The 15,335-nt window shown below is 29.8% G+C and overlaps 1 protein-coding gene across 1 annotated transcript; it reads left to right on the forward strand.

The window, feature by feature from the left end:
- Window positions 1-6,348: 6,348 nt before the first annotated feature.
- Window positions 6,349-9,902, forward strand: LOC107029314 (small ubiquitin-related modifier 1-like). The gene is made up of 3 exons (XM_015230703.2): window positions 6,349-6,503; window positions 9,402-9,551; window positions 9,636-9,902. The coding sequence occupies exons 1-3, from the start codon at window positions 6,420-6,422 to the stop codon at window positions 9,717-9,719; spliced, it is 318 nt and encodes a 105-aa protein (XP_015086189.1). The 5' UTR covers window positions 6,349-6,419; the 3' UTR covers window positions 9,720-9,902.
- The last annotated feature ends 5,433 nt before the right edge of the window (window positions 9,903-15,335 follow it).

A 15,335-nucleotide genomic window follows, 5' to 3' on the forward strand; every position in this document is an offset into this window, starting at 1 on the left:
ATCCAGAATTCAAGTGGATCTTTAACTATCAAGTATTCAACCTTCAGAATTTCTTCAAGAAGATGACGAAGAAAAATCATAGCTTTTGCTTTATCCTGACTTGATGTCTTATTTTCTTCGATTATATTATCAACAAGATCCATAGTGGTTAAGTGAATTTCAGCATCAACTATTCATGACAAATAGTTCTTTTCATAAATGTCAAATGCTACAAAGTTAAGCTTAGACAAATTTGACATGATGAAAACTATCATAAAATGATTGAGTTATTATGCTGATGTTGGTTTCTTTATAATGAATGATAAATTAATGTTCAAATAATAAAGTATAAGATGACTATAAATTATAGGCTTAAGTCATCTATAAACACTTAAAATTGTCCACATAATTCACTTAGAAACTTAAATTCAGATTTGTACCTATTGAACACATTTACCCCGTAGAATTTGAACCGTTTGAACATTTTTTCAACAATCAACTAAAAGTATCAAATGAGTTAAATACACTAGCGGATGACGTGACACTTTGACAAATTAAATAATGACATGTGTTATTTGGATCTCATTAAATTATTTTAAAGTGTAATATAATCATATAATATGAAAGGAAAAAAGATTACTGTTCAAAAAATTAAAAGTATTTGTAACCCTACTCTCCCATCTTCTCACCATTCAAATTTTATCTTCTCACCATTCAAATTTTTACCCTGCTATTCCATTAGCGTATCATTTTCCATCCCAGTCCATAAAGCTCCGACGTCCTTAAAACTTTTATTAATTAATTTCATACAAACTGCACATCACATAATAAGATGAAAAAGGATAATAGCTTTCTTATTGTATATCTATTTAGATTAGTATTTTGTTGCTCCAATTGAAAAATAATAAGAACAGTAAATTAGAGAGAATTTTAATTCGAAAAAGGTGTTAAGGACAGACTAAAGCTCGAAAGATGGAGAAGGGTTAGGCTTGAAATTTTTTTATAAAGATTATATGAAACTTTATCATTTTCATTATCGTCGGAGTTGTAGTACTGAGGTTCTTGTTCTTCTTTCTCCGATAAGAAGTAGCCTTGTATGAGTGACAAACTCATTATCACTAGCCGACCGGATTCGAATAAGCTAGATGAAGAAGGAAGAAGAAGAAAAAGAAGAAGGATGTTATTGGTTGATGATTGTGGCGGCGACGCAATAGTTGCTTGGTTGTAAGGTGGAGGAGTAATGTCAACAAGCACAAGAAAGAACAAAGGTAGAGGAGTAATGATGCATAAGGAGGAAAACAAAATCTTTTATTTTTACAAAATCTATGAAAATGCTTTCACACGCTCATTAGGTGTGAATCACATTCAAAATGTCATGTAGACAAAAAGTGTTCAAGTGGTAGTAGTTTAACGTGGGCGAGGTGTTCAATAGGTACAAGCCTTAATTGAGGTGTCTATGTGAATAATGCAGACAACTTTAGGTGGCTGGAGATGACTTAAGCCTAAATATATTATACGCATGCATATGAAATGTCTTAAAAAATGTAAAAAAAAATAATAAAGTATTGAAACAATAGATTTAATATGTAATTTTAATTGTTCTATATATTTAGTAGTATTAGTTTTAATAGATATTAACGTCAAAATTTGTAAGAGTTTTAAGTCATATTTAATACAAGAATATTCTTCTTTATGACACACAAATATACTTATCATAATGTATTATCATAAAATACTTACGAGTATTTTTAACTAGCATACTATCATATTACTTAGAATTTAATTTAGAGTCATAAACATGGACGGATCTGCGTAGGTCCAAGGGGTGTCACATGACACTCCTTTGTTGGAAAAGATTACTAAATATACATATATAATTAAAGGAAAAAAATGTGAATATATCAAATACAGTGACACTCCTTGACACAAATGTAGGCTGAGCTTAGTTGGTCAAGCCGTTAGTTCCAAGGTTGAGCTTGTGTGTTTGCATTCAAAGCTTGTCATTATTTTTAGGTCTAACCCATAAGTGACCCCCCTTAAGTTGGCACATACTTTCACTTGGACAACTTCAACTAATCTTTGTTTATTTTAGATACCTCATGTGCGTCTCGTTGTGTCGTTTTTGATACTTTTCGCTGACTAAGTATGGTACCTGTGCTACACAAATTTCAAGTGCGTCAAAGATATTTTTAAAAAACATTCTGACTTTCTTTGTAAATATTTTCTTCTCCTTTTTCTTCCTTCCTTTCTCCCCTCTATCTTTTCCACCTTCTACCATCTACCATCACAACTCATTTTTTTTTTAAAAAAAAATCTACAATACTTTATTAGGTAGCACTCTTTGATTCTTCCATCTTCTTTTGCAGGGTCGACTCAACAACATTGGGGGCCTAAAACAAAACTTAAGAGAGGGGTCCTGATATATTTTTTTCATCATATATACTTTTTTTTAAAATCTACTTTTTTAGTTATTTTCAATGCGAAGTCATTATGTACTAAAGTCATTATGTAATGTTTTATATGCAAGCTCATTAGGGAGTGGCGCTCCTAACATGATTTTCTCCATATCTAGAGCTCGAACTCGAAATCTATGGTTAAGGGTGAATCATTCCCACCAGTGCACCACAACCCATGTTAATGAGACATTGTTGATCTTAAAGAACGCTTAATCAATTTTAATTTCGAAAAAAACTTTTTTGACTTAAGAATGATTACAGGAACGACTAACATTATTCTATAAGCAATATGTGTATTTGAAAAAAGAATCCAATCTTTTTATTTGATTGAATATTTTCATTCGATCATTATCTTCTACTTGTATTATTTCTCTTAACATTTTTAATTCAAAAAATAAATCTAAATCATCAATATCAGAATAACTATTATGTGTTAAAGAATATTCAAGGTTAAGACAATATTTTTTAAAAATTCTCATCATCTAATGATCTCAATAGTTTACCACTAAATAAGAATCAAAAATATTTTCATATGCTTCAATTGATTCAAATCTATTTTGAAGAGAAAAAATAGGTTTATCGACTCTACATATATAAAGCAATAAACTCTAAAAGATTCTTCAAGGGACTCTGTAATTTCGTTATCCATATTTTCATCAAATTGTTTCCTAAGTAACTCATGTTTATTTTCATCTCATATGCAATTTTCTTGGTAGAAATCATAACACTCATAGTACATATAATTTTATTTTAGTTTTAAAAATAACATATATAAGTAATTATTTTTTAAAAATGGCACCCCCAAAATATATGGAACCCCAAGCGATGACTTTAGTGGCCTACGGGTTAAGACGACCCTGTTCTTTTGAAAATAAAAAAATCCCATCTTGATTCAATTTAAAAACAAAATCGATTTTCGGGGAACAAAATAAAAATTAGCTTCTTCAAATGGAAAAACTGATTTACATTCTTACCTTCTTCATTGAAATAGCAAAATTAAATTGATTTCAAGGGATTAAAAAATAAATAAAGAATAACCTCCAATAAAAAAATAATATCTATTCTACATATCCTTCACTGTAAATCCCAATCGTAGTAGCACAAGATATCAACTTCATTTAAATGTCATACAAAAACTTTTCAATTTGATATGATTTTTCTTATTCTCGATCCCAACGTATTTTACTTTGTGAACTACCTATGTTCTTGTCTTTTTGATGGAGAAGAGGATGAAAAGGGGAAGGAGACACAAGAAGAAGAAGAAAAGAGGCGAGGGCATGCGCTTGGGGTATGGAAGAAAAGAAAAAGTAAAACCAAATTTTTTAAAAATAAAATAAAATTTCTACGTGTCACATAATGATTCGTTTATTTTTCCACATAAGAGGTGCCTTGATGTACGCATTTAAAAGGTGATTTTGAAAATATAAAAAGTATCAAAATGACACAATTAGATTTGACATGAGTTACTTAAAATGAACAAAGCCTAATTAAAGTGTCCTAGTGAAAGTTAATGTCAACTTTAAGTGGTCATTGATGGGTTAGACCTTCTTTTTATATATTTAAAGTTGGCCAAATACATAAGCAGATCCCTAAAATTGTTGGTTTTTTTCCCTCAGGTACCTCAACTACGTCATTTTCCTATTGAATCATTGAACCCCCACAATTTGTTCCGTTTAAACAAACACCGTTATCTGATGTGGAATCAGATTTGTGAGGGGTATTGATAGAGGATACATATGTTGTTCCACAAATCATTAGTCCAATTGATAGTGAAAATGTTTAAGAATAATTGTGTTTTACTTAAGTCATTTGAACACATTAGAAAACAAATGAGACTACCACGGTTTGTCTTCATTCCTTCAATCAAAATTATTACAATTCGAACACAATTAAAGACATTTACAATAGAAAAGCTGATCAAAATCAACCAACAGTGTTTTAAAGAAACAAATTATGGGTGGTTCAATGATTTAATTGAAAAATAACGTAGTTGAGATACCTGAGGGAAAAAACCCAACAAGTTTAGGGATTTGTTTATGTATTTGGCCTTTAAAGTTCTTCATTCATCCTTCTTATAGACTAACTTTTTTATGTTTTTTTCCTTCCACCTTCTTTCTCACCAATAAAATCAATTACGGATTTATGAAACATTTAATATTATTAACTTTAAAAAGAGATTTTGAATACATTTCAAAATTAAAAAAACTCATGGTTTTTTTTATAATTTTTAAAATATTTTTTTAAAAGGCATAGTAGTGAGCGTGAATTATATTTTATTTTTTTTCAAAAAAATATGATGTCACATTATTTTATTTAATTTTTTTTTCATTTAAAATATAAAAAAAAATTTGTGTACGCCATTGCTCATAAGTTAATTAGTACCATATAAGTAGCATAATAATATAATCTAAAACGTATTGATTATTATTGCCTAATAAAGTATCATAATAATATCTAAAACAAATAATGTACACAGTAATTAAATTACAGATCAAAAACTTATGTAAGTCCTTTTGGAGATGTTATAAACATTAAAATGTATATCTAACTTGGTAAAAAAATTGATAAAGTTTTAGGGAAAAAGATAACTCTGAATTAAGTAAATCTCAATTTTTTAAAAACTCATATTGATAAAGTGTTATAAAATATTAACAATATAAAATAATATAAGAACATATTGTATAGACAAGATATATGAGAGAAAATATTTTCTTATTTCTTTCTTCTATACTTTTCAATTGTGTTTTTTTTATAAAATAATCATCACTTATTTGTAGTACACAATTTCTTTTCAAGTTACATGAATTGAATAATGTTCATTTTTTTGGTAGGTAAACTTGAAAAAGAGTTATAAAAGATATCCACATTAATGCATTTATAATAAATTTTTAAATAAAAGTGATTATGCTTAATTAATGAAAGATAGTTTAATAAAAATGGATTTATAATAAAAATATTTACCATAAGTTTTTTTTTCTTTTTTTTTAAAAAAGAAGAAAAATTAATTCTCATTTTTAGAATAATAACTTATTCTCAATAACAAAAAACTCTTTCAGCTTAAAAGAACATGGTTCTTATTAGCCAAACATCTCAAAAAAGAATATATATATACTATTATTATTTTTAAAAAATATTTTTAGCCTCGAAAAACTTTAGCCTACTTTTAATTTGGTTTAATACATTGAATGACCTTTTAAATTTGTTTGTAAATTTTGTTTATATATTTAGATTGCTCCTTCACATGATCTAGTGTTCATATTAGATATTTATGATTCAAATTTTGACAATTTTTTTGAGCTTGACCATATGTAACTGTTATGCAAATAAGTTAATTATTTAAAGTAAATTATCTCTATAATTATATATGTATTAGCGTCGATAAACGCATAACTTTATGTGTTTCCAAATTGAAATATACATTAAGATAACCTATTTTATGCGCTCGATTTAACTATTATATAAATACTTAAAAAATAAGTACACATACAGAAGTCTTTTTATAAAATTTAAATAAAAGATGTATAATAAAAATAATTTTTTTTTGGAAAAAAGAATTCATTCTTAAAACCTTTTTGCAACTGGCTACTGTAGTGGAGAATAGAACTCCAAGCGTATTTGCATTCACAGCCGTCAAATTCTTTCTTGGACGTATCCTGACCGTTATTCTCCTACTTTCCTGGTCAACATCATGGATTCCCTCGTTTTTCCTTTTCACCACGGAATTCAAATATATTATTAAATATAGTTTATAATTTTTCCTACTCTCAGCGTCCCCCACTCGCGATATGAAAATGCCACGTCATCCTTGAACATTTTTGCACCGTCGATTTCGTAGATTGAACCTTTTCGCGCGTGGAAAGCTCATAGCAGAGAAAAACGAACGCTCACCGTATTAAAGGAAGGAGACCTTCAGCCTTTAGGTATTTTGCTTTGAAGAATTATCTCGGGCGGGAGAAGAAGAAGAATTAGTAAAGTGTGATCATAATGTCTGCTAGCGGCGGCACCGGAGATGAAGATAAGAAGCCTAATGATCAGATGGTTCATATCAATCTCAAGGTTAAGGGTCAGGTATAAACATTTATCGTCGTTTTAATTTTTTGTATGTATGGTATTCTAATATCTTCACTCTGTGTGTATATGGTCTCATATGTACTACTATTTTCGTGTTCATGGTAGTCTTTTTTGTGATTAGGTTTAGTTTTTAAAATAATTGAATGGAACGTTTTGTTTGGAATGAATGCAAGGATGAGAAACTGCGATTTCGCGGTTCACGTTTGGCATAACACGTGAATATGCCTTTTAACTTGGGTTCAATATATCTTTGCTCTCTAAGATGTCTGTGTAGACACTTCAATTCGTATAAAGTTCGAAAGTGATACACGTCATACATGACATATATGTAGGATATCAGGTAGGATGTGAGTTGTCATGTAGCATGCCAAGTAGGACATGTGTGTATTTATTTAATTCTATACAAATATAAGTGTATACTTGTTTATATTGCATAGACGCCAGATGAGATTAAGTTAAAGGGTATGTTTATGCAGGACACCTTTTGCATTTTTTTAACAACTCCTAGTAGTCATGTAATCATAGTATTTATAGATGATAAAATTCTACATTCAATTTGCATGTGATTTGTTGATACATGATCAATCATCAAGTTTATTGGATTGGTCAGTTTTTCATGAATTTGCATTCTGGCAGACTGGGAAGTTTTATTACAAATCAATAAACTCTGAACATTGACTAAAATTTAGATGTTTAATAAAGATCTTACAAAATTTTATACTTTGTAGATCACAACTTACTGTACATAAATGGATAAATGCAGTTTGAATTATCATGTCTTGCCTCTTTACAATTGTATTCTCATTTTGATAATGTTTGACAATTGTCATGAGTATAACTCATAAGCATGACTTGGAATGAATAATCAGCTGTTTCGAAATGATCAAAAGCTCCATGTAATTGGATTAATTGTCTTAGAGTTGCTATTGGGTCAATGATTCCTACACTTTCGTTTACTCTGGTGTACCTTGAATCTGTAAGTTAACATTGGCATATGCACAAAACCAAATTTAAAGCATCATATTGGTTTTTCAAATATTGAAACCCAGAGTTATAAAGAGCGCGCTTAAAGCAGCAGCCCCTGCACTTTTATTTCCTGAAGCGATGCAACATTGAAAAAGCGAAGCGCAAGAAAAGCGAAAGCATGAAAAAGCGTGCTTAATTTGAAAAAACGCTAATTAGGGTTTTTTTTGAAAAAAATTGTTAGTTTTTTTTTTCAAGAAAAAATTCTGAAATCCTTACGCGACTTCACATACCTCTTTCGCGACTTCAAATTTATTTTTTGACTGCTGCGAGGCTGAGACGGCTGCTGTAAGTTCTCTTCTTCTCTTCTTCTTTGCGACTGCTCTGCTACTTTTTTTTTTTCAATTTTTGGTTGCAGCCAGGCTGCTCTTCTTCTTCTCTTCTTCTCTGCGAGGCTGCTGCGACTAATTCTTTTGTGATTTAATCATGTTTTTGCTTTATATGTTATGACTTATGAGGATTATTAACTATCTATTTACTTTTAATCTAAGCATTTATTACCTCTATTCAGTTATTTGATATTTTTTTATTTTTATACTAAATATCTCTTTACTTAAAAAAAAGTGCGCGCCTCGCTTCTGTGAAGCGATCACTCGTCGCTTTTTTTCGCTTCTCGCTTCCCAAAACACTGTTGAAACCTGTAAGTTGTAAAAAAACATGTTTTTGGGTAGTTGTCAAATATGTTCCATTTTATGCTCATGAATTTCAGGTGTTGGCAAATTGTCAAATATTATTTATCTTCCCTATTTATTTTCAACTTTGTTCACTATACATTGTAAGCTGCATAATTAAGTAACATACATGTGTTATTGCCTAGTTATAAGGTTTTTTGATTTCCATCTAAGAAATGATTGATTCTACAGCATGAGAACATATCCTTTTGATGTTGGAAGGTTGCAGTTATTAATTGGACATGTGAATAGGATGCTAGGGATGGAAGTGTGGTATTCTAGGTGTGGTAGTACTGGTAGCTTGAGTAAGGCAATGATGAAGTAAAGTGATTGTTTGCCTGTAGAGATAACCAGGAGAGGGGATTTAGTATGGCAGAAGACATATCTTATGCTCTGTATGTTCTGTGATAGCACGAATACAATTTGGCATCTTTTGGCCTGTTTTTGGGTGAATTTGTTCAGTGAACAACCTTAGTGACTCTATGGACGAAAACATGCATACCAACTTTAACATGATCAAGGATAACATGTTATCACTGAATGGCTGAATGCAATTCCATACATAATGCAACTCCATCCATTAGTTAATGCCCATACATATTAAAGAGGGAAAAGATGACCAAGAAACCCTCCGTGTATGAATATTGTTGTTGCAAACTTCATGGTGGTCTTCTATATCCTCATTAATGTCATTGGTATAGCAAACTCCATGCGTTGTATGTTCAGTATTATTTATGATGGTAAGTGTAATCTCCTTCTGCTGTACATCCTCTTGGGCTGGATAAATAGCTTCAATACTTTTTGATATTGTACTATGGTTGCTGATACTATGTCCAATGGTTACAAGTTCTTGAGGTGGAACAAGTACTGTCATTGTTTTGCTTATGTAAGATTAAATTGCGCGGATCAGTGATTGCTTGAAGCTTCCTAGCTCAAATGTGACCGATGATTACAGTCTAACTACATATAGTTGTATTACAGCTTGAGGCCTCTGCCTCTGTGGTACCTGTACCCATGTGTAAAATAGACTTTACTCTTCAGTTGACTTAACTTTGGTTTGTTTTTAGACACCTTATTCTCCCTTGACCGAAAAAAGGTGGAAGATATAGTTTGACTAAGAAGATGGAATTGTTGAGGGGCCAGTTTCATATAGAATCGTGTATCTTTTCTCATGGTACTCAACATCAATTATTACATGCAGGATGGGAATGAAGTTTTTTTCAGGATCAAACGTAGCACACAGATGCGCAAGCTCATGAATGCTTATTGTGACCGGCAGTCAGTGGACATGAACTCAATTGCATTCTTATTTGATGGGCGCAGGCTTAGGGCAGAGCAAACTCCTGATGAGGTATTGAAACATTTCACACTTGTTTTGCTTTTACCAATGTTGTATGTTCAAATCTCACATTCTTTTCTTTAATTGTTGAAATAGCTGGAGATGGAGGAGGGTGATGAAATCGATGCAATGCTACATCAAACTGGAGGCAGTTGCTGCACTTGTTTCTCTAATTTTTAACTTGGTTTATGTTAGTAGATTGTTTAGGGTAATACTTTCAACTCCCTCATCTGCTCTAAGATGGGTAAATTTATGAATGTTTAGTTTTCAGTATTAGATGATGACACTACTAAATGGTTCAATTTTCATGGCATTTGTAAAAGTTTACTCTTAATATGGTTTCAGATGGTGTCTTGCAGCTCACTTTGCCTTATAATATTTCATACACCTCGTAATATTGTACATTAAATTGTGCAAAAGCCGAAAAATACGTTCCGGCTGCTATTCCCCTTGCAAAACCCCGTATGGTTGATTGGATGTGCTTGGAAAGCCAATAGTGACTATTGAAGCAGTAACCTAGTGACTATTGAAGCAGTAACCTATGCAACCCATCGTGAGAAGCTTAAAGGGCATTCCCAACCCTACCCTACCCTCTATTTTACTCTCCCAATATAAAGTTCTCTGTTTTTTCAGACAATTAATTTCAATCAATTTCTCTATTTTATATTCAAAATGAATCTTTTCTTTCTTTTCAATATTATATTATTATTTTTATTTTATTTTTATTTTCTTATTTCATATCATAAATAATTTCTCTTTTAGTAAATAATTATCCTATAATCTTTATAATTTTCGTGTAATATAAATTTTATTCTGTTCAATTTTTCATTAAATATAAAATTATATTTTATTCTAAATTTCTAAATAAAATAAATTACAACAAATATTATGTATAATACATACTAACAAACAATGCAAATAAAAGTGAAATCATTGATAAATACAATTACATAATAAATAATGCATTATTGTAAAATTTAGTTTTAAATTTTGCATAAATACTTGACTTTCAAGACTATTATGTTGCTCCCATAATGCTCTATTAATGCATGACAGAGTTCAAAATGAGTTATTCTTTGTCCATTTTTTTATGTGTAGCTAAAAATTATTTAAATTAACAATTTCATCTTGTATCAAATTATTTCGAGTACTAATTTAGTTCCCCTATTCCATTTTGAACTATAGCAAAAAGTATTTTCATGCTCATTAAAAAGTGTAGCTTAATAGTTTATCACTATAACATAAAAGTAGATTGTTTGAATTATCATGTAGATTTTGTGTATTCTTCATAGTGAAAGATAATTACTCTTTCCATTTAAAAAATAATGGCCTAGTTTGACTTGGAACGGAGTTTAAGTAAAAACAGAAGACTTTTTAATCTTGTGGTTCTAAATTAAAGTTATGTTAGATTTACCAAAATGCCCTTTGATCTTGTGGTCTTAAATATGTCACGTGGAAAGTTAAAGTTAAAATATTGCAAAAAAAAAGGGTGATTCTTTTTATAACAGGCTAAAAAGGAAATAGGGTCCTTTTTTAAACGGAGGGAGTATAATTTTAAGGTAAATATTTAAAGTAACATTTTAAAAAAATTTGTTAATTCGGGATGAAAATAGTATACTTATAAATAGTATGTTTTTTTAGATGTTATATTACTTAGATAATAATTCAACTATTAAAAATTTAATTATAGTCTCATATAATATAAATAATATTAAAATAATTTAAAATTACATATTTTAAGTGACGATTTTTTAGAAAAAAAATATAAAATTATTAATTCGGATAAAATAATAATTTGTCAATAATATGTTTTTAGATGTTATATTATATTAGACAATTAATTATAAATAATAAGACTTAATTAACGAATACAATGAAAATAATATTAAAATAATCAAAAAGTGAAATAGAGAGGTGAATAGTAGTTCTCCATTAGAGAGTAAAATGAAGAGGGATTGGAGAGTCCATTCTCTATTTGTCACGACCCAAAACCGGGGCCGCGACTGGCACCCACAATTTCCCTCCTATGTGAGCGAACCAACCAATCTAACCCTTATCATTTTAACATATATCAACAGAAAATAATGCGGAAGACTTAAACTCATTAAATAAAACCAATCAACATCTATTAATTCCCCAAAATCTGGAAGTCATCATCACAAGAACATCTATCTCAAATTACTAAACTAAGAATGTCTAAGAACAAAAATAACTAAAAAGCTAGTCCATGCCGGAAGTTCAAGGCATCAAGACTCGAAGAAGAAGACCCAGTCCAAGCTAGAAGCGTTAGCTCACCCTGAAGATCCGGTGTGTCGAAGACTGGCTTGATTTACTGCTGAGTTGAAGTTGACGGAACGTTTGCTGCATTCCACAAATAACAAAGAAGAAAACATAAAAGTAGGGGGTCAGTACAACCACACGTACTGAGTAGATATCATCGGCCAACTCAAAATAGAAGATAATAAATATCAAGTAATATCATAAAATCAACTATGATGCTTAACATGTAGCAACAACGAGTACTATATCATTAACAATTTCCACTAAGTTCACACATGAGGACTCAAGCCTCAATACCATACTCATTTGGGAATTGGGTTCATTAGATTGAGTATATTCATTATCTTTCAAGATTCATTATCTTTCTTCCTCTTGTGTCGGTACGTGACACTCCGCTCCTCTATTTCTATCCTGGTGCCGGAACGTGGCACTCCGATCCTCATTCTATCCTGGTACCGGAACGTGGCACCCGATCCATATTCTATCCTGGTGTCGGAACGTGACACTCCGATCCTCATATTCTATCCTGGTACCGGAACGTGGCACCCGATCCCCTAATTCATCAAGCCTTCTTTTATACTAAGGCATCATCAATCTCATTATATAATTTATCAAGCCTTCTTTTATACTAAGGCATCATCATTCTCATTATATAATTTATCAAGCCTTCTTTTATACTAAGGCATCATCAATCTCATTATATAATTTATCAAGCCTTCTTTTATACTAAGGCATCATCAATCTCATTATATAATTTATCAAGCCTTCTTTTATACTAAGGCATCATCAATCTCATTATATAATTTATCAAGCCTTCTTTTATACTAAGGCATCATCAATCTCATTATATAATTTATCAAGCCTTCTTTTATACTAAGGCATCATCAATCTCATTATATAATTTATCAAGCCTTCTTTTATACTAAGGCATCATCAATCTCATTATATAATTTATCAAGCCTTCTTTTATACTAAGGCATCATCAATCTCATTATATAATTTATCAAGCCTTCTTTTATACTAAGGCATCATCAATCTCATTATATAATTTATCAAGCCTTCTTTTATACTAAGGCATCATCAATCTCATTATATAATTTATCAAGCCTTCTTTTATACTAAGGCATCATCAATCTCATTATATAATTTATCAAGCCTTCTTTTATACTAAGGCATCATCAATCTCATTATATAATTTATCAAGCCTTCTTTTATACTAAGGCATCATCAATCTCATTATATAATTTATCAAGCCTTCTTTTATACTAAGGCATCATCAATCTCATTATATAATTTATCAAGCCTTCTTTTATACTAAGGCATCATCAATCTCATTATATAATTTATCAAGCCTTCTTTTATACTAAGGCATCATCATTCTCATTATATAATTTATCAAGCCTTCTTTTATACTAAGGCATCATCAATCTCATTATATAATTTATCAAGCCTTCTTTTATACTAAGGCATCATCAATCTCATTATATAATTTATCAAGCCTTCTTTTATACTAAGGCATCATCAATCTCATTATATAATTTATCAAGCCTTCTTTTATACTAAGGCATCATCAATCTCATTATATAATTTATCAAGCCTTCTTTTATACTAAGGCATCATCAATCTCATTATATAATTTATCAAGCCTTCTTTTATACTAAGGCATCATCAATCTCATTATATAATTTATCAAGCCTTCTTTTATACTAAGGCATCATCAATCTCATTATATAATTTATCAAGCCTTCTTTTATACTAAGGCATCATCAATCTCATTATATAATTTATCAAGCCTTCTTTTATACTAAGGCATCATCAATCTCATTATATAATTTATCAAGCCTTCTTTTATACTAAGGCATCATCAATCTCATTATATAATTTATCAAGCCTTCTTTTATACTAAGGCATCATCAATCTCATTATATAATTTATCAAGCCTTCTTTTATACTAAGGCATCATCAATCTCATTATATAATTTATCAAGCCTTCTTTTATACTAAGGCATCATCAATCTCATTATATAATTTATCAAGCCTTCTTTTATACTAAGGCATCATCAATCTCATTATATAATTTATCAAGCCTTCTTTTATACTAAGGCATCATCAATCTCATTATATAATTTATCAAGCCTTCTTTTATACTAAGGCATCATCAATCTCATTATATAATTTATCAAGCCTTCTTTTATACTAAGGCATCATCAATCTCATTATATAATTTATCAAGCCTTCTTTTATACTAAGGCATCATCAATCTCATTATATAATTTATCAAGCCTTCTTTTATACTAAGGCATCATCAATCTCATTATATAATTTATCAAGCCTTCTTTTATACTAAGGCATCATCAATCTCATTATATAATTTATCAAGCCTTCTTTTATACTAAGGCATCATCAATCTCATTATATAATTTATCAAGCCTTCTTTTATACTAAGGCATCATCAATCTCATTATATAATTTATCAAGCCTTCTTTTATACTAAGGCATCATCAATCTCATTATATAATTTATCAAGCCTTCTTTTATACTAAGGCATCATCAATCTCATTATATAATTTATCAAGCCTTCTTTTATACTAAGGCATCATCAATCTCATTATATAATTTATCAAGCCTTCTTTTATACTAAGGCATCATCAATCTCATTATATAATTTATCAAGCCTTCTTTTATACTAAGGCATCATCAATCTCATTATATAATTTATCAAGCCTTCTTTTATACTAAGGCATCATCAATCTCATTATATAATTTATCAAGCCTTCTTTTATACTAAGGCATCATCAATCTCATTATATAATTTATCAAGCCTTCTTTTATACTAAGGCATCATCAATCTCATTATATAATTTATCAAGCCTTCTTTTATACTAAGGCATCATCAATCTCATTATATAATTTATCAAGCCTTCTTTTATACTAAGGCATCATCAATCTCATTATATAATTTATCAAGCCTTCTTTTATACTAAGGCATCATCAATCTCATTATATAATTTATCAAGCCTTCTTTTATACTAAGGCATCATCAATCTCATTATATAATTTATCAAGCCTTCTTTTATACTAAGGCATCATCAATCTCATTATATAATTTATCAAGCCTTCTTTTATACTAAGGCATCATCAATCTCATTATATAATTTATCAAGCCTTCTTTTATACTAAGGCATCATCAATCTCATTATATAATTTATCAAGCCTTCTTTTATACTAAGGCATCATCAATCTCATTATATAATTTATCAAGCCTTCTTTTATACTAAGGCATCATCAATCTCATTATATAATTTATCAAGCCTTCTTTTATACTAAGGCATCATCAATCTCATTATATAATTTATCAAGCCTTCTTTTATACTAAGGCATCATCAATCTCATTATATAATTTATCAAGCCTTCTTTTATACTAAGGCATCATCAATCTCATTATATAATTTATCAAGCCTTCTTTTATACTAAGGCATCATCAATCTCATTATATAATTTATCAAGCCTTCTTTT

This window comes from Solanum pennellii, chromosome 9 (assembly GCF_001406875.1).
Source record: "Solanum pennellii chromosome 9, SPENNV200".
In the NCBI taxonomy this organism is placed as follows: Eukaryota; Viridiplantae; Streptophyta; class Magnoliopsida; order Solanales; family Solanaceae; genus Solanum; species Solanum pennellii.

Coding starts and splice junctions, on each gene's coding strand:
- LOC107029314 (XM_015230703.2), top strand. CDS start 6,420: ATGTCTGCTAGCGGCGGCACCGGAGATGAAGATAAGAAGCCTAATGAT. Junction 6,504..9,401: donor ATCTCAAGGTTAAGGGTCAG/GTATAAACATTT, acceptor TATTACATGCAG/GATGGGAATGAAGTTTTTTT. Junction 9,552..9,635: donor CAGAGCAAACTCCTGATGAG/GTATTGAAACAT, acceptor TTGTTGAAATAG/CTGGAGATGGAGGAGGGTGA.